Raw genomic sequence first — 20,095 nt, 5'->3', positions numbered from 1 at the left:
CATGCTGTACGGGTGATTTGCAAGGAAAGCGCTTCGATGCCTCGTCATTTACCGTAAGGGAGAGAGTATGCATTTGCGCTTGCTGCAGGCAATGTGCCTACTGGCAGCCAAAAATGCCCAACACACTGGCTTGCTAGACCAGCCCATCGGGCACTGCCTGATTGCCCTACACTGCCCGCCGCCTATTTCCAAACATCTGCAACAACATCTTGCTGTGCTCTGTACTTTTTACACATTTGCTTGTATTTCTGAACTATTTATAGGTACATTTGTAGCAGCATTGCAATTATTATTTTGATTTCTAATATAATTATGTGGGCGTTTAAGATACTGTGTGTTGTGTTTTTTGCCCCCAGATAATTTTGCTAGGTAGCTTATAGTGATAGCCCGAGTGTGGAAAATGAAATCCAGAGGTTTTTTCTGTTGTTTATTTCACAGCAGTCAGGGCATTAAGTGACGGGTGTCTGACAGTAGGTGGCAGCAGAGTGTTGATTTGTGCTTTTCAGAAGCTGAAAAGAGGTGTTTCAGCAATATACGCTCCAGAGAGTGGGGTGTTCTGGAAAACACCTGGAAGGGGGAAGTTGGAGTGGGAGGATCACATGACATAGTGAAGAGTTGTTGCCACCTTTCTCTGAGACAAGTACATGCTTTTGTACTCAGGGAGTGTCAGGAGTTGGCAACTGTTTAAGTTTGTGTATGAGTCTCTATTTAAAAAAAAAATCAGTTCTTCATCGTTTTTTGCACAATGGTCTCGTGACTAGGGTGACCAACCGTCCGTAAATTTCACGGACAGTCCGTAATTTGGGCTGTCTGTCCGTTGTCCGTGAAGGATGCTTTAACGGACGCCATTTGTCCGTAATTTTAACCGGGCACCGGTCGCACCACCCTAAAGCCGGCACAGCTTCCACCCACCTCCCTGCTTGACTCCGATGCTGCTGAGGTGGGTGTAACAGACTCTGATGCAGTACCAAAGCTCAGATACCCAGCAGCAATGGAGAGGCACAGCGGGATGGCAACCCTCACACCTTCCGCCCTTGATGAGCTGTTAAGAGGTGCTTGAAGGTGACTGAGAGGGAGGGGCTGCAGCTCCAAGAGCAGGGGCATCTATTCAGATGCAAACAGCCCTGCATGCGTCATGTCTCTGCAATTTAGAGGGGCCTCACACATTCCCTTTCTGCCCAGGGCCCCAAACACCCTAGAACCGGCCCTGATTACACTGAGGCAGCACGTGGTTCTCTTCACAGAGCTTAATTACTGTCACTAAATTGTAAGCACACCTCGGTTCTTCAAACATGCAGTCTATAATGGAATAAAATAAAGAAATGGCACAATTGTACCCACTCTGATTAACAAAGTATGGAGGCCAATCAGTTAGATCAGTTCTCTTGGAGTATCTCCTTTAAGTACTGTACATCACAGTGGGGGATGGCAAAACTAACATTTTGGAAAGAGAGCCTGTCGTCTCGTTGTCTTGTCCAGGAGGGGGTGAGGAGCCCTACCCCACCCTGGAAGAGACCAAGATGATACTAGAATACTGCATGCCCACCCCTGTGCCCACCCTGGTGGATCCTGTTCTCCCTCCTGAGATGGCTCCTGCCCCTCCCCCCACCCCCCAGCGATGGCTTCTGTCCCCCCCTTGTGGTGGCTCCTGCCCCCCCACCTGTGATGGATCCTGTCTCCATCCTGGGTGCCTTCTGTCCCAGTCCTGGAATGGCTCCTGCAGCGAGGGTGAAGTTCTTGATGGGCCTCTTCTCAAAAAGGCTCAGCTCAAAATTAATATGAAAAGGTGGGCGAGTGAGTAAGTGAAAGGATAGGTGGATGGCTGGATGAATTAGTGAAAGGGTGAATGGATGAATGAACGATTGAATAGATGGATAATGAGAGAGGATGGATGGATTGATGAGTGAGTGGAAGGATGGATGAGAGAAAAGGTAAATAGCTGGATGTATGGGTGGAAGGGTAGCTGGATGGGTAAAAGGGTGGATGGATGAGTGAAAAGGTGGATGATGAGTGGATAGATGAGTGAAATGATGGATGGATTGATGAATTGATAAGTGCAAGGGTGAATGGATGGACAGATGAGTAAAAGGGTGGATGTAAGGATGGATGAGTGAGTGAAAGGGGGGTAGATGGACAAAAGGATGAATAGATGAGTGAAGGAGTGAAAGGATAGATGGATGAGAGAAAGGATGGATGAGTGATAGGGTCAATGGATGGATTCATGAGTGGATGAGTAGATGGATGGGTGGGTGGATGGAAGGAAGGATGGCTAAGTGAAAGGGTCGATGGAGAGAGAAAGGAAAGATGGATGGATGACTGAAAGGGTGGATGGGTAGAAGGAGGAGTGACTGGGTGGATGGATGAGTAAGTGAAAGGATGGCTGGATGGGTGAAAGGGTAAATGGCTGGATGGATGAGTGAATGGATGGATGGGTGGAAGAGTGGATGGATGAGTGTACAGATAGATAGGGTGGATGGATAATGGATGGATGAGTGAAAGGATGGATGAAGGGATGGATGAGTGAAATGATAGATGGAAGGATACATGATGGATAGGTTTGCAAATGGTTGAATATGTTTGGATATGGCTGCAGTGCTTAATTTGTGCCGCTGCTTTCCGGTGCTCAGCACCGGCACTTCATTGTCAGGACCGGGGCTATAAATTATTTTCAGGAGGTAGTGGTGGTGAACGTAATAAAAAAAATAAAAAAAAACATGAACAAAGGGGATACCCTGCTGCGCTGTTGTGGAGGTTTTTGTAAGGATGGATGTGATTCTGCTGTGCTCTTGTGGTGGTTGAGACGTCCGGTCAGTGGTACCTGATAGCGTTATGTTGTAGGGGGGTGTGGTTGAGTAAGGAACCATGAGATGCTCTCTGTGTTATGTACACTTCACATGTGACGTGGGGTCAAGCTTATTTATGGTACATCATGTGGAGTTTAACAAGGCCTTGCAGTTGCCTCCTGATAGGACGCCACCTTACTATGCTAGCACATTCTAAGGGGGTGGATGTTGCGTGTTCTTGAAGGGTGCCGAGTTGCACCTTGAGGCATGGGTGATTACACAGTTTAGTGGTGTTCTGTGGGCCGACTATACTACAGCTGGAAAATAATTCCTTTATTGGAAATAGTATTTCACAGGTTTTTTGGGCTTCCGTTTTCTGTGAGCGAACTGGGAATTTAGTTTCACCGGGTGTTTTTCCTTCTAGTGTTGTGAAATGGCTATTTTGGTCATTGGCTGCATAATGTGTTTTCTTTTTCTTGAGTTGTAGAACTGGTCTATTTGTCTTGTGTATAAATTGTGTTTTCGTATGACATCCTCCTGTTAAGAGGAATGGGGTTGTGGGCTTTTGTTTAAGTTTAAATTTGAATCCCGGCAGGGCCACTCAGCCTTTCATCCTCCATGGTGAGTAATTGAGACCCTTTGACCTGGTAAATATTAACACCTGTTGTGTACAGATCGTAGAAAGGGGCAGAAGGGTGGTATGGAGCCGTAAAAATAACTTTATTAATAATAAAACAGCATGACTTGCAATATATGCGTTGACCCACGAAGAGTACTGTGCCCTCTAACTTCTTATCATATGAAGTAAATATGCTCCTTAAAGAACGTCTCATGCTTCTAAGCGCTGTAACTAACAAGTATTATTCCAGTTATCAATGGTACTTGGTGGCATCTTTGCTGAGAGCGGATAAGGACATAAGGAGTCACTTGAGGCTTGGCCCTTCTTTATTGATGGCCCCTCTCCACATTTCACAGTGGAAATAAATAGCATAATACACTCGGCGCATCTGCATCAATGCTACATATATACTGCTGCAGTTTGGCCACGTTGTTAATATAGGTTCAGACTAGAGACTGTCGTGCATGTGACTGTCACTCAGTGCCTCAGGGAAGGGACTGCCATGAGTGATCATCATTCGATGCCTCAGGGACTACCATGAATGACCATCACTTGATGTCTCAGGTGAGGAACTGCCATGAGTGACCATCACTTGATGTCTCAGGTGAGGGACTGCCATGAGTGCCCATCACTTGATGCCTCAGGCGAGGGACTTCCATGAATGACCATCACTTGATGCCTGAGGTGAGGGACCGCCATGAATAACCATCACTTGATGTCTCAGGGAATGCCATAGGTGACCATTACTTGGTGCCTCGGGAGAGAGACTGCCATGAGTGACCATCACATGAATGACCATCACTTGATGCTTGAAGTGAGGGACTGCCATGAGTGACCAGCACATGAGTAACCATCACTTGATGGATCAGGTGAGAGACTGCCACGTGTGACCAACACTGGAAGGATCGGATGAGGGACTGCCATGAGTGACCATCTCTTGATGCCTTAGGCAAGGGACTGCCATGTATGACCATCACTGAATATATAGGTGAGGGACTGTATGTGCATGACCAGCACTGGATGGTTCGGGTGAGGGACTCTATGTGCGTGAACATCAGTGGATGGTTCAGTCTAGGGACTGTATGTGCGTGACCAGCACTGGATGGTTTGGGCTAGGGACTGTATGTGCGTGACCATCAGTGGACAGTTCGGGCGAGGGACTGTATGTGCGTGTCCATCAGTAGCTGGTTCGGACAAGGGACTCTAAGTGTGTGACCATCAGTGGATGGTTCGGGCGAGGGACTGTATGTGCGTGACCAGAGGATGGTTCAGGCTAGGGACTTATGTGCGTGACCAGCACATAAGGGCTGAATTGAGGGCACTTTCATAAACGTAAACACTTGGTGGCCCATTGGTTTCATGTACTGGTTTCATGCCACCCTCGTCCAGGTCATTGGATCACAGCTCGGCGAGGTGAGCTAGTTGGTTTCTGTGGCTAACTTACTGCCCGGCTGGCGGGTGGCCATCCGGCAGCGAGGACCCCCGCAGAGTTGATAATGCTCCTAGAGTAAGTGGGTGGAGTCAGTGAAGGAAGTGAATGGAGCCAGGGAAAGTGGATGTGGCCTCCTACAAACATTTGAGCACCCGGACTTCATATTTTACAAATTAAGCACTGTATGGCTGGGCTTACTTATATACTATTGCGCGACCTCCTCTGATGTGTCTGTAAAACTTACCTATTGTCCTGAAGTTTTGTCCTGAATTTTGACTTCCTGTCCTGAATTTGTGTCCTGAATTTTGACCCTTTGTCCTGAATTTTTACACTCACCGTCCTGAATTTGCACCAATGCCAGTTGGTCACCCTACTCGTGACGGTCCCCCACCTGTGATACAGGGCCATTTAGCATGGATAGCTGCCTGGCCCCAGCCTTCTCTGCCTCGGAGGCCCTACTCGCCCCGCCACCTGCGCCCCCAACCCCCAGCGACCCCGCTCCCATCTGCTTCCTGCTCAGTGCAGGTAAAAGAGAGTGGCGAGGGTCCATTTTTCACACAGCATGGGGACTGTGTCCTGCTGTGATCGGCTCTTAATATTATTATCCATTCTAAATCTAAGCAGGGAGCTGTGGGGGGTAGTTAGGGGAGGCGCAATCGGAGGTGTATGAGGCAAGGCAGATCCTTCAGCGCGCAGGGGGTGTTGACTGCCCCCCCCTTGGTGTTGGTAGGGTCTTGCTGTGTGTATGTCCACAATCCTGCCCAAGAACCTGTGTCTGTGGATCTGCGCTGCGTTAATTAGCTGTGGCCGTAGTTGTGAAGCTTGTCTCTGTTCTGTATATTCATAGAGAGTATATATATATATCCTGCCACCAACTGGCAGGAATCGCAATGGTGTCTTACGTATCTTGAAAACCTAAATTGTGGGCATCTTTTATAGACGGAGGTCTTGAGGAAAGCTGTGGCACTTGTGGGCGTCGGTCAGAATATCCCCCATGCCTGCTGCAAGCCTCCTTCTTCAAGAGTCGGTTTTGAAACTGGGGAGCTGAAGATGATAGGAGTGTTGTTCTTTCAGCCCACTACAAATAGTACACTTCCCGCTCAACTCTCTATAAAATGTAGTTTCTCTTAGTAATTTAGAGAATGTATTATGAGCCCATGTTTCTGAGAACGCTTTCACTTGGAAGCACGTATTTTGGAGGGGACGGTGCAGGGTTAGTATGCTTTTTGTATAACTCTGATGCTACAGTTTAAAACGGATACATTTGAACTGGAATGGTAAAATGCAAATAGTGGGGCTGGAGGTTCTTTACATCAGAGTGGAAGAGACAACTTCCGTTCTTGAGAGCATAACTGAAACGCTACAGATGGACTTCAGACGCGACAAATGACAGTCGCCAGAATGACGTAGGGGTTTAAAAACAAACAACTTATCACTCTGGTCCTCAAAAAAACACACCAATTCAAGGCAAAAATACAGATATGAAAAGGCAATCCAGTGAAATAGTCCATTCTTTACCATGCGGTCTACAACCACCTCAACTGAAGGAAAAGCCTTTAAAAATGCCACTCTTTGTATGGGATTCAACAACCCCAAATCAGAAAAAATGATAAGACACTTAATCTCGCAATTCCGCTTTGAGAGGGTCAACGCCAAGAAATTCTATGAAATGGGGTGATTTAAAATTCCAGAATAAAAAAATGGTATGGTACAGTAGCCTGCGGGTGCCCCAAGTATTGCACATGAACCAAGGAACAAAAATAGAAGCGAGCAATATTACTCCAAAGTGACCTTCATGGTCGAACTTATAGCAGCTTTAGGGCCTGATTTAGCTGTTGGTGGATGGGTTACTCCTTCACAACAGTGACAGATATCCCGTCCGCCGAAATATAAATCCCATAGGCTATAATGGGAATTATATTCCGGACGGGATATCTGTCACTGTTGTGACGGAGTAACCCGTCCGCCAACATCTAAATCAGGGCTAAGACTTGAAAGGGTGTAAAAAATATTTGGCATGAAAAAGATATATAATGCAAGTACCAAAACGTGACCAGGTCTTAAGAAGAGATGCTACACTGTAGATCTAATTACACGGAGCCACAGCAGAGAAATGAGGTAGTTTCACAACAAGTTGCCAGACATACATATGCATGACTGTTTTATGTGTGTACTAAAGCAGTGTTTTGGCCACTCGGACAGTCACCGCCTCTGTGCCACTGATTCCTGCTACTACTGTGTCTTGGAGGTGTCTGAGGCCCCCTAGCGAATTTAGATACGGCGGCAGGTGTTAAGCGACTCTTCCCTACCCTTCCTTCGCTTTTGTTGTCCTCATTTTGTTGTACCCTATGTCCCAGGTTATGTTTGAACTGCACTGTTCCTGTACTACTCACCTACCACCTGATGTATAGAATTAGCAGCACCACTTTGTCCTTTCTCGAGAGATTGCGATAAGCTTGGTTGTATTAACACACCCGGAATTTGCATTGTCATGTCATTGCTAGCCTAAGTGTACCTTACTTCTGGCAATTAATTCTCTCTCCCCCCCCCTCCACACCCCTTTCTTTCCCACTACTACATGAGTGCTGCTTTGACTGTAATGTTTTTCTGATCCATGTGCAAAACAAACAAACAAAAAAAAGGTTAATAAAAACTATATAAAAAAAAGCAGTGTATTGGCCTAACATCGGATCTTCTACAGGGCTGCGCAACGGTCTAATGCGAGAGGTCCATTTGAAATTGGGTGGTTATTAATTAAACATCTCCAGATGAAAGTCTACACGCTCGATTCACACAGCAAACTAGAAAACAACTTCAAATGAAAGCACAGAGACATGTTCTTCACCCCAAAAAGCATCAGATGGCGACCTCCATGGAGCTCCAAGCAAAAGCAAATTAAAACCTTTATAGGGGAATTTGCATCAAAATAAGAATATCCTCTCCGCCCGCCCTCCTAATTGCCACAGACCGTCGTGAACAAATATTTCAAGTTTTGTGATTCCAAGGGTTAGGCATGTTTACTACAATTTGAAACAGAAATGCAATGATGCTCACCTTATTCATCCTCTTCGATAAATGTCAATTATAATCTTTAAAGACTGACTCACAAGGGTGCACAGACAAAAAAGGTAGACATTGTCAGTTCACAACTGATTTATACCAGATAATTTAACAAAAGGTCTTCGAGAGAGCATTTTCTTCAAAGACTGACTGACAAGTGTGCACACAACAAAAAAAAAAGATAGACAGTATCAGTTCACAACTGATTTATATGAGGACCTGAGATACATTTACAAAGGTGCTGTAACAGCAAATTGATGTGCTTAAGGTGAGTTAGGGTAGGACTGAATATAAGAAAGGTTTGTGTTATATAATTTTTATTTTAGTTCCCTTCATTTAGTGTTTTTACTTAGAGTACACACAAAAAATAACATAGGATGTTCAAGCCTACTGAGACATCTGGTGTGCTTTGCTGACTGAATGAATTCTGATTAAGCCACAACTACTTCTTCTGAATTAATTTTATTCTAGAGAATGGACACCTGCATGATAGAGCAATGTGAATATAAGGTGCGAGATACTTACGTTGGCATGTTGAGGCACGTGGAGAGACTCCATGGATTGCAGCTGGTTTTCCAAGACCAGGACCTTCTCCTGAAGCCGCTGGACCTCATGCTTGCTCTGAGCTTCTGCCTTCTGAAGGGCCTCATAGTCAAGTGCTTTTTTCTCAGCCAGAGAAATTTTCTCTTTCAGGAAAGCAATAGCTTGCGCTTGGTCCTTGTATTCAATTGTGAGCTTTTCAAGCTCATGAATCCTTAATGACGCATCTCGGTATTTGTCCTTGGTGTCTTGGAGCTCTATCAGGTGTTGATTACTCTTTGCTTCCACTTGCGTCTTCCAGTTGTTGTTAATTTCCTCTGCTGCATCCATGGCTTCTTGCAGTTTCACCTTTAGGGTCTCTTTCTCTTTCATGTGGACTGCCATCTCAATATCGTGCTTGGCTTTTAAGCTCTCAAGCTCCAGCTGATGTTCCAATTTGCTACTCTCTAGTGTTGCCCTCAACTCAACCATCTCCTTCTCTTGGGAGTCTGGGCTTGTGTTCAGGGAGCCCTTAAGATCCTCCAAAGATTTCTGGTGATCAGACACCAAGCTGTCCAACTTGAACTTCCAGTTGTCCATCATCCCCATGTTCTCCTTCGTGGCCTGCTCAAGCTTCTTCTTCAGTTCAGTGATTTCCTGGGTGTATTTCTCATTGGTCGCTTTCAGCTTATCCAGATCTTGTTGCTGTTTCTTTAGTGTACTCTCATATTTCTCCCTCTGCTGGACGACCTCAGACTGGTGATCCTTGCTGGCGGACAGCAGCTGGTCTCTCAGGCGAAGGGCCTCTGTCTGCAGTCCAAGGTTGTGTTCCGGGATCTCGGACAGATTGGTGTTCCTAAGACACTGCTGAAGATCTTCAATCTCAACCCGCCGCAGGCTCAACTCCTCTTCCAATTGAACGATTCTCGACTTCTCTGCTACTGTTGTCAACTAAAAAAACACAAATGTCAAAATGAGTTTCTTTTCTTTCCAATGCACAAGTGTCTTTTGAGCTTGATATATAAAGCAGTGAAATGCAAACCTGCCCAGAAAAGTTGATTAAGTTTTGCATAGATATATTAGACAACATATATTTTTCACATTTTGATATCCTTATATTGTTTACAGTATGTAATTTGCTTTCCATTTATTGAAAATGTCATGAAGAATTTAAATCAGTATATATTTTCTTTATAAAATCACATCTGTACCTTGGTATTCCCAAGTCTATGTATTTGAGTGAAAAACATACTTGACATGCATTAGTTTGGGTGTGTTAGCAACAAAAGACCAAGATGAGTTTTAGCAGATTGTCAGTCGTGATGATTTACGGTGCATACATTTTTTGGTAGAGGCCTGGCTTTGTGAGGGCAGCTGGTATATTTTAAGATAAAACACAGTGACATTGGTAACCCTGTTTTTTATAAGAAGGTATTAACAATGGTTCTCATCAGAAGACGTAGAAGGAGTAAAGTCGTTGCTCCAGAAGTGTGTGTAGCTGAAAACCCTATTGTTCAAAAAGTGGCAGGGCCAAAGTTATACGACTGCATATAATAAAATGTAAGAGAGAGCTTTTTATCAGAGACCTTAAAAATACCCAACCTAAATTTCACCATTGCTGTTACAAGCAATCAAATACAAAGTCAAGAACATCTGCCTTTTTTAAAATATGGCACAGCCCCGTGGACCACAGAATACAGTCATTCACTGCTGGGCTCACACTGCAACCTGCGAGTCACGTGTTAGATCCCTTCCAGCACCAGGCCATACTTCCATCCTTTTGAGGTTGATAAGTTGAGCTTTACTGTGATGGGTAGTAGTAAGATCTGCCTACTACAGCACTAGGAAACTGCAAAGGTGAGGCTGCAAGAGTTATATAAGAATACAGCTTATTTTTTTTCTTATTATTAGCACCTTGAATAGAATCATGAGTTTGCTCACCAATCGGATTACTTAGAATACTGGCACTAGGAACCGAATGGGTGATTTAGAGATTGGTGGAGAGGTTACTCTGTTACAACGGTGATGAAATACCCTCTCTGCCAAACTCACGGTCTGCCCGCCCGATTAAGAGGCGGGTTGCCTGAAAGTATATCGACAACAGAGCCTACTTGTGCTCTGTCACCGCCATCCTCCTCTGTAGGCCCCTACAGGCTTACTTGCATTGTAAGTTCAGTGAGAGTGTGCAGCAGACACCTAGAGCAGACAGGGGCAGTTACCCTGTTTATCGATCTATTTTAATTTGAGATTATGGGGATTAGAGCCAGTAAACTCATTGCCCACATACTTGGGCTTTAAAAACTATTTGCTTTACTTCCCCTCATTATGCACCTTCGCCTTCAGCTCAGGCCCATACCTGTGGTCAGGCAATTAATAGTAGTTAAGGCCCTCCGAGCAGTGGGTACTAATGCTTAATTTTTTAACAGACTGTATTACTAGACATTTAGGTCCCCCTGGTGGGTCAAGATCTTTAAGTGCATGAAGAAAGTAGAAGTAAGGATTTCATGGACTGTTCTGAAACTCCAGGATGTTTCAGCAGTTGTCCCCTTTGGCAGTACCTCTAAAAGCATGTCACATTGAATCATGTGCTTTCTGGTCAGGGGTCTCCATGCCATCCAAGAAGCAACAGGATTGGTGGGCTTAAAGAGACGCTGAATGGCTGAGGCAGAATTGGACAGGTGGATCACTCGCACTGCTTATATTTTCACAAGAGTTTAGACGACAGGCAACAGCAGATAAAGCCCAAAACAATTACACTTCCAGCTGCTGACTCAGTTCTCTCTTCATATATTTGGAAACCCTTATAATGACATCAGAAGTCATTCTTAGAATATAAATCTGAAAGAGACAGTGAGTTATAGATTCCTTACCTTAGAATTACCCCCAGGCATCTGACGGGATCCGTAGAATTTTTTCTTAGCATTACTCCTGCGCGTTGGTAGGTGGCGTTGCTCAACTCCACATCCGTCATCGGCGTCGTGCTCGCCGGGATGACATCGCAGTGCCTATTTAGACACCGCTCCTGCACGCTGATGTCAGTTCTTTCTTTTTTCGCGCCAGACTAGCGTGAATCCGGAGAGAGCTACCCCTTTAGTCCCTTTTGACTAAGCTTTTTTCGACTTTTGTCAACTTCTTTTTTGAGTCTTCAACTCCTGGTGTGCAAAGGATGTCTCAACGTCGGACCGGTTTCAAGCCCTGCGACGCTGTCACAGATTGATGACTGTAACAGATCCGTACCTCGTCTGCCTCTGTTGCCTGGAGCGCAACCACAATCAAGTCGTGCTCCGACTGCCGGGCCATGAATCCAAGGTCTTTGTGGGAGTGGTCCCGAAAGCTCTTGGAGGCCCAGCAGTCGACTCCACGTCATTCCCGGTCTCACTCGAGAGGAAGGTCTCGATACCGGTCACAGAGCCCCCACACCTCATCACACTCCAAGTCCTCCAAGTCTTCAGGTAAGTCAAAGCACAAGATGAAGGTGAAGAAGCACTGGCGCTCTTCGCCTTCTCCCTGTCGGTCGGCTGACGCGAGCCAGGACCTGGAGTGTCATCGCTCAAAGGCTCAGTCTTTGGTGCCTATGTCTGGGACGACTCTGCGCCTCCCTCCATTTACAGGAGCCAAAGCGTCCCCTGCACAGCATTGTGAATTTTACAAAGCCCTCCACTCTATCTTTGGGCAGCCCGACTCCGCCGGCGCGCCTTTGGGCCCCGCGGAGCCGGTTGAGGGTCTTGGACCTTTGATGCTGGCGGCTCCAGCCCCAACGCCGGAGGACCCCCGAGGATCCAGGCCTGGATCCGGAACGACGCCGGTCAAACTTCCCCGGTGCTGCTACAGGCGACGACGCCCCCGGCATCAGCCGTACCCCCTACCTACGTCATTTCCAACCTCACCCCTGTGATGGAACCAGAGTCTGATCGGTACTTTTGTTTCCCTTTTCATCCCTGGTGTTCCCTATGGACCAGAAGGTGGTGATGTTTCCCTATGAGCCAAAAGGTGGTGATGAGGATTGGGAGGGGTCACCTGTCCCTTTAACAGACCAGGTCCTCTCTCCGTGCTGGAGAGAGGACCTGGTTGACACCAGTGGTCTGCATACTTCCCCAGACCTTGGCATGCTTTCTCCCCCTACCATGGCTATGGAGGAGAGAGCGTCTTATGATGTGGTGGTGCGAAGGGCAGCTGAGACCCTGGGCCTGGAGCTTCCTTCAGTGGCAGTCAGGACTAACCTACTGACAGAGGTACTTCAACCGGTGGCAACATCCTCCAAACCCCTTTTGCCGTTCAACAAAGCCCTCACTGACGTCCTTCTGTGCACCTGGTCCAAGCCCAGCACAGGGGCTCCTGTGGAACGGACGATTGCCCGCCACCACTGCCCAGTACCGGCAACCCAGTTTTCCTCAACCAACACCCTTCTCCCATGAGCTTAGTAGTCCAAGCCTCGCCCTCAAGGACGCATTCCCTTATGTTCCCCCAGACAGGGAATCCAAGAAGCTTGATCATCTTAGGAAGCGCATACTTTCTTCCTCCAGCTTGGCACTGCGGTCCATGAATACCACATGCCTCTTGGGCCGATACTCCCATACCATCATTGATAAGGTGCTGCCTCAGTGCCTGGAAGAGGCCCGGGCCGTTCTGTCCTAGGCAGTGGCGGATGGGAGAGCCACAGCAAAATTCACGCTAAGATGTGGGCTGGATACCACCGAACCACTAGGCAGAACAATTGCCACGTCAGTAGCCCTTCGGCACTACGCCAGTCTGAGGATGTCTGGCATTTCGGGGGATGTCCAGTTAACTTTGCTGGACATGCCCTTTGACGGCCGTCGCCTTTTTGCCGACAAGGCAGACTCGGCGCTGGAGCGCTTTAAGGATTCTCGAGCTGCGGCCAGATCCTTGGGCCTTGCAGCATCGTCCCAGACACCTCCGTTTGCTTTTCGCCCCTTTCGGTGCCATGGAAGGGATGCCCCACCACGTCTGGCGCAGTCCAGCCATGGGTTCACGCAAGCTGCCCAGCCTCTGTATGGCCGCGGGCGTGGGACCCAGCAATGTGGGTCTGGGAGCCAGGGGGCGGGACAGTCCACCCTTTTCCCCCCTGCAGTGGCCTCCAAATCTTCCAAGTCCGACCTTTCAGGGCCACTAGATGCTAGTGGGCGGCAGGATTCACCATCACCTCCCCACTGGCAAAACATCACATCGGAGAGGTGGGTTTTGGACATAGTCCGAAGGGGCTACTCCCTCCCCTTTAAGACTACCCCTCCTTCCATGCCACCATCTTTCGATCGTATGTTGAAGGATCATTTGGCACTTCTCCACCAGGAAGTCTCAGCTCTCTTGGCCAAGGAAGCTATCGAGAGGGTTACTACGCCAGAAGTAGGTCGTGGTTGCTACTCCCGCTACTTTCTGGTGCCCAAGAAGGACAACGGCCTGTGTCCTATCCTGGACCTAAGGGCCCCCACCCGCTTCCTCCGGAAGGGGAAGTTCAAAATGGTAACCGTGGCTCAGGTCCTGTCTGCCTTCGACCCTGGAGACTGGATGGTGGCGCTGGACTTGCAGGACACCTATTTTCACATCCCTATCCTGCCAGACCACAGACGTTACCTGCAGTTCATGGTAGGCCACAAGCATTTTCAGTTCACCGAGCTCCCCTTTGGCCTTACCAGTGCCCCTCTGGTGTTCACGATAGCGATGGCGGTGATCACAGCTCATCTGTGCAGATTAGGGGTTCCAGTCTTCCCCTATCTCGACAACTGGCTGTTGAGGGCGGGCTCGCCCCAGGCTATTGTCTCCCACCTCCAGACTACGGCAGACCTCCTACATTTGCTGGGGTTCACTATCAACGTGCCGAAGTCCCACCTGATTCCCTCCCAGACGCTCCCTTTCATCGGAGCTGTTCTGGAAACAGTGCAGTTTCGGGCCTATCCTCCCAAGCAGCGAGACCAGGATAATCAGGCTATGATACCGATGTTTCAGCCTCTATCCCAGATTTCGGTGAGAATGACCCTGAGGCTGTTGGGCCTCATGGCCTCCTGCATCCTGCTGGTAGATCATGCCAGATGATATATGCGGGCTCCGCAGTGGGACCTAAAGTTCCAGTGGGTGCAGCATCAGAAGAATATTTCTGACTACGTCCAGATCTCAGAGAGAACTGCACAACAACTGCAGTGGTGGCTAACGAACCAAGTTTGTGTCAGAGGCAGATCCCTCTCCGTTCCCCAACCAGATGTCACAGTGGTGATAGATGCGTCACTCCTGGGAAGGGGCGGCCATCTGGGAGAGGTGGAGATCAGAGGGGTCGGGTCTCCGGTGGAGTCCGGACTCCATATAAACCTTCTGGAGCTCCGGGCGATCCACCTGGCACTGAAGACATTCTTTCCCTCTCTAAAGGAGAATGTGGTGCAGGTGTTCACGGACAACACCACCGCCCTGTGGTACTGCAACAAGCAGGGCGGGGTGGGTGGGAGGGTTCATGGACCCTATGTCAAGAGGCTCTTCGCCTGGACATGGCTGGAAAATCAGGGCATGACCCTGGTGGTTCAACATCTGGCAGGTTCTCTGAACGCCAGGGCGGACGAACTCAGCCACTGGTTGCTGGTAGATCACAAATGGCATCTTCACTTGGAGGTTGTGCAAGGTCTCTTTCAGCGGTGGGGAGAGCTTTGGTTAGATCTGTTCGCCACCGAAGAGAATGCACAATGTCAGCAATTCTGTGCGTTGGAGTTTCCAAGGTGGCACTCACGCTGCGGTGCTTTTCGTCACGAGTGGAACTGTGTCCTCCTGTACGCCTTTCTGCCTGTACCACTTCTGCCCAGAGTGTTGAAGAAAATCAAGCGTCACTGGGCCCAGGTTATTCTTGTGGCTCTGGCCTGGGCACGAAGAGTCTGGTACCCGAAGCTCCTGAGCATGGCCATCGATCCTCCACTCAGACTGCCTCTTCGAAGGATCTTCTGTCGCAGCAGCAGGGGAGGGTTTTTCACCTGAACCTGTCCAGCCTCCACCTCCTTGCGTGGAGATTGAGCAGCCACAATTGACAGCTTATGACCTTCCACCCGAAGTCTGTAATGTCATCTTGGCAGCCAGGCGTCCTTCCATTAAAATGGTATATGCCTGTCAATGGAATACATTTGTGGCATAGTGCACAGCAAAGGCTGTGAATCCCCTTTCTGCCCCTCTGTCAGAGGTTCTTTTGTATATACTTTCTTTGGCCCAACAGGGCTCTGCCCTGGGCACTCTTAAAGGCTAACTTGCGGCCATTTCTGCTTTCCTTCGGCTATCAGATTAGCCATCTTTGTTTAAGTCCTCTATTGTAAATAGATTCTTTAAGGGCATTACTCATCTCTTTCCTCCATCTCCTTTCGTAATGCCCCAGTGGGACTTGAACCTTATCTTAACGTATCTTATGTGCGCCCCCTTCGAGCCTCTTCACAACTGTCCTCTTAGTCTCCCTACTATGAAGACAGCTTTCCTTGTTGCCATCACCTCTGCTCGCAGGGTGAGTGAGCTTCAAGCTCTTTCTTCTAAGCACCCCTCCAAGGATGAGGAGAGACTCCACCGTCTGGACCCTAAATGTGCGTTGTCCTTCTACCTTGACCACACAGAAGATGTCCGGGTGGATGATCAACTCTTCGTTGGCTATGTGGGTGCCAAGAAAGGTCAGATGGTTCAAAAGCGTACCATCTCAAGATGGTTTGTCCTTTGTATTGAAATTTGTTACGCTTTGGCTCATTTCACCAGAGCTACAGGTGCCACCACTGCTCTTGCACGTGGAGTTCCACTCCTTGACATCTGTCAGGCAGCCACATGGGCATCCTTGCACACGTTCACCAGACATTACTGTTTGGACAGCCAAATCAGCAGGGACGGCTATTTTGCCCGTTCTGTCCTCCAGGACTTTCTGGTGTGAACTTGCTCACAGACCCTCCTCCAGGGTTGGTATTGCTGGGGTATCTATTCTAAGGTAAGGAATCTATAACTAACTGTCTCTTTCAGATGAACAAGTTACTTACCTTCGGTAACGATGTATCTGTAAGAGACATAGGTTAGTTATAGATTCCTTATCGGCATACTCATCCTCCCCGCTCTGTGAACTGACTTCTAGGGTTAGGGACTCCCTTGCAGGGCTCTAGTTTTAGCGCACCAGTGGTCAGTGTCTTGCATGGCTCTGTGCTTTAGGCGTGGAAATTCGTGTCAGAACTAACGTCAGCGCATGGGGGTGGCATCTAAATAGGCACCTCAACGTCATCCCGGCGAACACGACCCTGAGGAAGGATGCGGAGTCGACCGACGCCATCTACCGACTCGCAGGGGTTCTGCTAACAAAATATTCTCCGGATCCAGTTAGTTGCCTGGGGGTAGTTTTAAGGTAAGGAATCTATAACTAACCTAATTCTATTACAGATACATTGTTACCGAAGGTAAGTAACTTGTTCTTCATGTGTAATTTAGAGGGCATTTGTTGCTAAATGATGACCCATTCAATGATCTATACATGGAGACAACACCAAGAGACAAAATACAATTTATGTGAGGTTGCTGGTATAATGCAGTCTACGTTGAGCCTATTTGTGTATTTACACAAGTACCTCTGAAAACCAGCAGAACTGTAGAATTCTAGACTAGAAGCTGTCAGCCAGATGGCCTCCAAGAGAAAATAAGACTGAAGCTTGAGTTGTCTATCAAGTCACTCAGAACTTTGAGGTGAAAAACACGAGTCGTATTGACAAGTAGCTATCGACAAGTTTATGTTATGCATTGGTGCACTATACAGTAATCAACAACACGCTTTTGTTGTATCTGTTTAAGGTATAATATTTATAATGAAGTAATATTTGAATGTTTAGAAACAGCAGCTTTTCCTTTTTAAATTATTCACCATTTTGTGAAGTTAGTAAAACATTTGACATTTTTTACATTTTATATTTTAAATGAATTGCTGTTTCCTTGTTTCTTCTGGGCAGATCTTGAAAAGAAAATGTATTTTCCTTTAAGAGGCTGTGACATTTTGTTGTAGGTGTAGCTAGGCCTCCTTTAACATCAGCCAGCAAAGCCAGATTAGAGGGTTTTTCTTTAAAATATTTTGACATCGTATACCACACTTTAGTTTTTCACATCTCTCACATCAGAGCAGTGAATAACTCGATTTTGTAAAGTATTCTGTTGATAATGACTTTGTGAGGCAGTCATACATTACCAAGTCTTTCTGGGTATCGATGAACTTTTTAATAATGGTTGGACCAGAAAACTCTAAATATGGGCACACATTTCTGACTTCTAAGATGCTGCATGATGTCTAGACTAGAGGATGGGGTACTTTGAAAAGGAGGGTACATGACTTGTAGCATCTTTTCGCACAAGTAGTTGGAAACGAATAAAAGTATCTCTTTGGGCCCCTCGCCAGAAGAAAATAAGTCCAGCTATACTTCACAATACCTTGGAAATGTTATATGATGGTGGAACACGCTCAATGAATATGACTCTAAAATCAATGAACTAATGATGTCCAGTAACATGCACAGAGAAAATGTTAAATTCATTAGCACTCTTTCACCCCCCTAGAATGATATAAATGGAAATGTCAAACTGTCGAAGCTGCAGAGATGCTGCTCCCAGTAACAAGTCAAATATAGGCTCTGTGATTGGTAAGGGTCAAATTCAGCAAGATCAACACAGGTAAATATGGAGTGAATGTTGCATTAGACGTACGTTGTGCACGTCTCCCTCGCCTTAGGTGAGAAGGAAACTTACTTGGGGACAGATACTAGAAATGTTCTGCTCTAGAATTATATTTTGTCCCTCAAACAATAGCCACATTTCGTCAAATAGGAGCAAAGGGAGGTGAGTGTGTGTGTGTGTGAAGGTTGAAATGAAAAGTGAGTGCAAGTCTATGTTAGAGAATATGTCAGTTATTTGTGGTGTGCATACACGCATTCATGTCTGTGTGTGTGTGTGTCTGCTTGCATATCTGATATGTGTGTGTGTATATATACTAGCATATGAATGCTTGATATCTAAGGCGTCTTTGCATGTGCACATATGCATGAATTTATGTCTAGTGTGTTTGTGCATGGTGCCTGTCTGTTTGCTGATGGCCTGTGTGTGTGTGCATGTGTTTGTTAGACATTTAATGTATGGGATGTATGGAATGTATGTAAGTGTGTATATTTGTCTGTGCTTGTTTGTTTCCTATCTTTGTGTGTGAGGCTGTGTTTTTGGCATGTGTGCATATGTGTGCATTCACACGCACGCATATCTGCTTCCACATCTAGTGTGTGGTTATGTGTGTTTGTTTGGGATCTCTGCTTGTTAGACAATGCATATTTGAACTTGTGAGTAATTGCATGCTTACTGTATGTGTGTAAATGAGTAGGCATGCCTGAATGTCTGTTTGTGTGCGCCCGCATACTGGCACTTATCTTGAGCATGCATGCGCATGAACTTGAGCAAGGATGTTTTGTGTTTGTCTTGAAATTTGTGTGAGTACCTGCACATTTTTTGTGCATGAATGCTGCAAATCTGATAGATATATGCTTGCATGTCGGATATATTTATGCCTGATTAAACATTTGGCAGACATGTTACTCCATCAAAAACGTGATGGATATCCTGTCTGCCTAATTACAACTGTATTACATCCCATGATAATTGTAATAAGGCAGACAGGATATCTGTCAACTTTGTGATGGAGTAACTCATCTGCCAAACTCTAAATCAGGACGTTAGTGTCTGCATACGAGCAACTGTATTTTTTGTGTGTGTGTATGTATCCTTGCATTTCTGGTGTGTGTGCCTACATGTGTGTGTTAATCGGTCTGGTGTACAAATGTGAGTTGGTGGTTGTAAGTTATCCACACCATAGACAGAACTTCTTGGTGCTACCTGGTTCAGAATACCTTCTCACCTAAGTGCTTTGATGTAGAAGTGTGGTCAGTCGATAGTAATTTGTATCTCAATTCACAGCTGTACACCAACTGAATTGAGAAAACCTCGCATTGTTGCGCACTTGTTCGACAATACACATTTCTGCAGATTCATGCCATGAAGAGTGGAAATGGATAATGTCACGACCCGTGAGAGAAATGCAAGATTAAGAAATAAAAGCCACCACAGGAAGCAGGGCAAAGTATAAGGTGCTCCTCTTTTGAGGAGTGAATGCAAAGTAAAAATCATATCAGCCAAAAAGTGCTAAAAAATGAGCAACACAAATGGCAACTGAAAACCTAAAAGGACAAGGCTCGGGCATGAAAGCAGTTGGCAGGCAACCGTTTCCGGAGGCGGAGGGCACGACTCTCCAATTACCATGTTGTCCTCTAGTTCTTTGAGAAGCTTTGTGGCATTTGCCTTTTCAAACAGCAGGTTTTGCTCGAGCTCCCGAATGCGGGCATGCTCCAACTGCGTCTGAGTCTGTGCACATAGGGGAAAAGAGATCAGAAAACAGAGAGAAGAGACTGCAACATCATCTCAGGTCTACAACACAAAACAGGCAGTTCAAATGAAAGGAGACAAAAGGAGAGAGGGTTACTAAACGCTGTTTCTGGGATCGTTCGCAAAACACAGACGTAAATTCGAACTTCAAAAACAATGATCAAGCCAAGTTTTACTTCTCAATTTAATACCAGGAAGCCAGTTCGAACCATCATGAATGACAAAAACCACACAGAAAGGTGCTGTGCACCCAAAGGCTCAGCAATAAGATGG

At 46.6% G+C, this 20,095-nt stretch overlaps 1 protein-coding gene across 8 annotated transcripts in view; it reads right to left on the bottom strand.

The window, feature by feature from the left end:
- Nucleotides 1–20,095, bottom strand: part of CLIP2 (CAP-Gly domain containing linker protein 2) — a 515,486-nt gene that overhangs the window by 115,431 nt on the left and 379,960 nt on the right. For 4 of the 8 annotated variants that reach the window (XM_085649779.1, XM_085649782.1, XM_085649780.1 and 1 more), the window contains 2 exons: nucleotides 19,697–19,801; nucleotides 8,420–9,364 (listed from right to left, as the gene is read on the bottom strand). In XM_085649779.1, the coding sequence (XP_085505905.1) occupies nucleotides 8,420–9,364; nucleotides 19,697–19,801 (1,050 nt within the window). The remainder of the gene's footprint in view (nucleotides 1–8,419; nucleotides 9,365–19,696; nucleotides 19,802–20,095) is intronic. The other 4 variants (XM_085649783.1, XM_085649785.1, XM_085649784.1 and 1 more) reach the window with 1 other exon arrangement.

The sequence above is a fragment of the Triturus cristatus genome, chromosome 3_2 (genome assembly GCF_964204655.1).
Source record: "Triturus cristatus chromosome 3_2, aTriCri1.1, whole genome shotgun sequence".
NCBI lineage: Eukaryota > Metazoa > Chordata > Amphibia > Caudata > Salamandridae > Triturus > Triturus cristatus.
The sequence above is the reverse complement of the archived record's forward strand: the minus strand, read 5'-3'. Positions and strand labels throughout refer to the sequence as shown.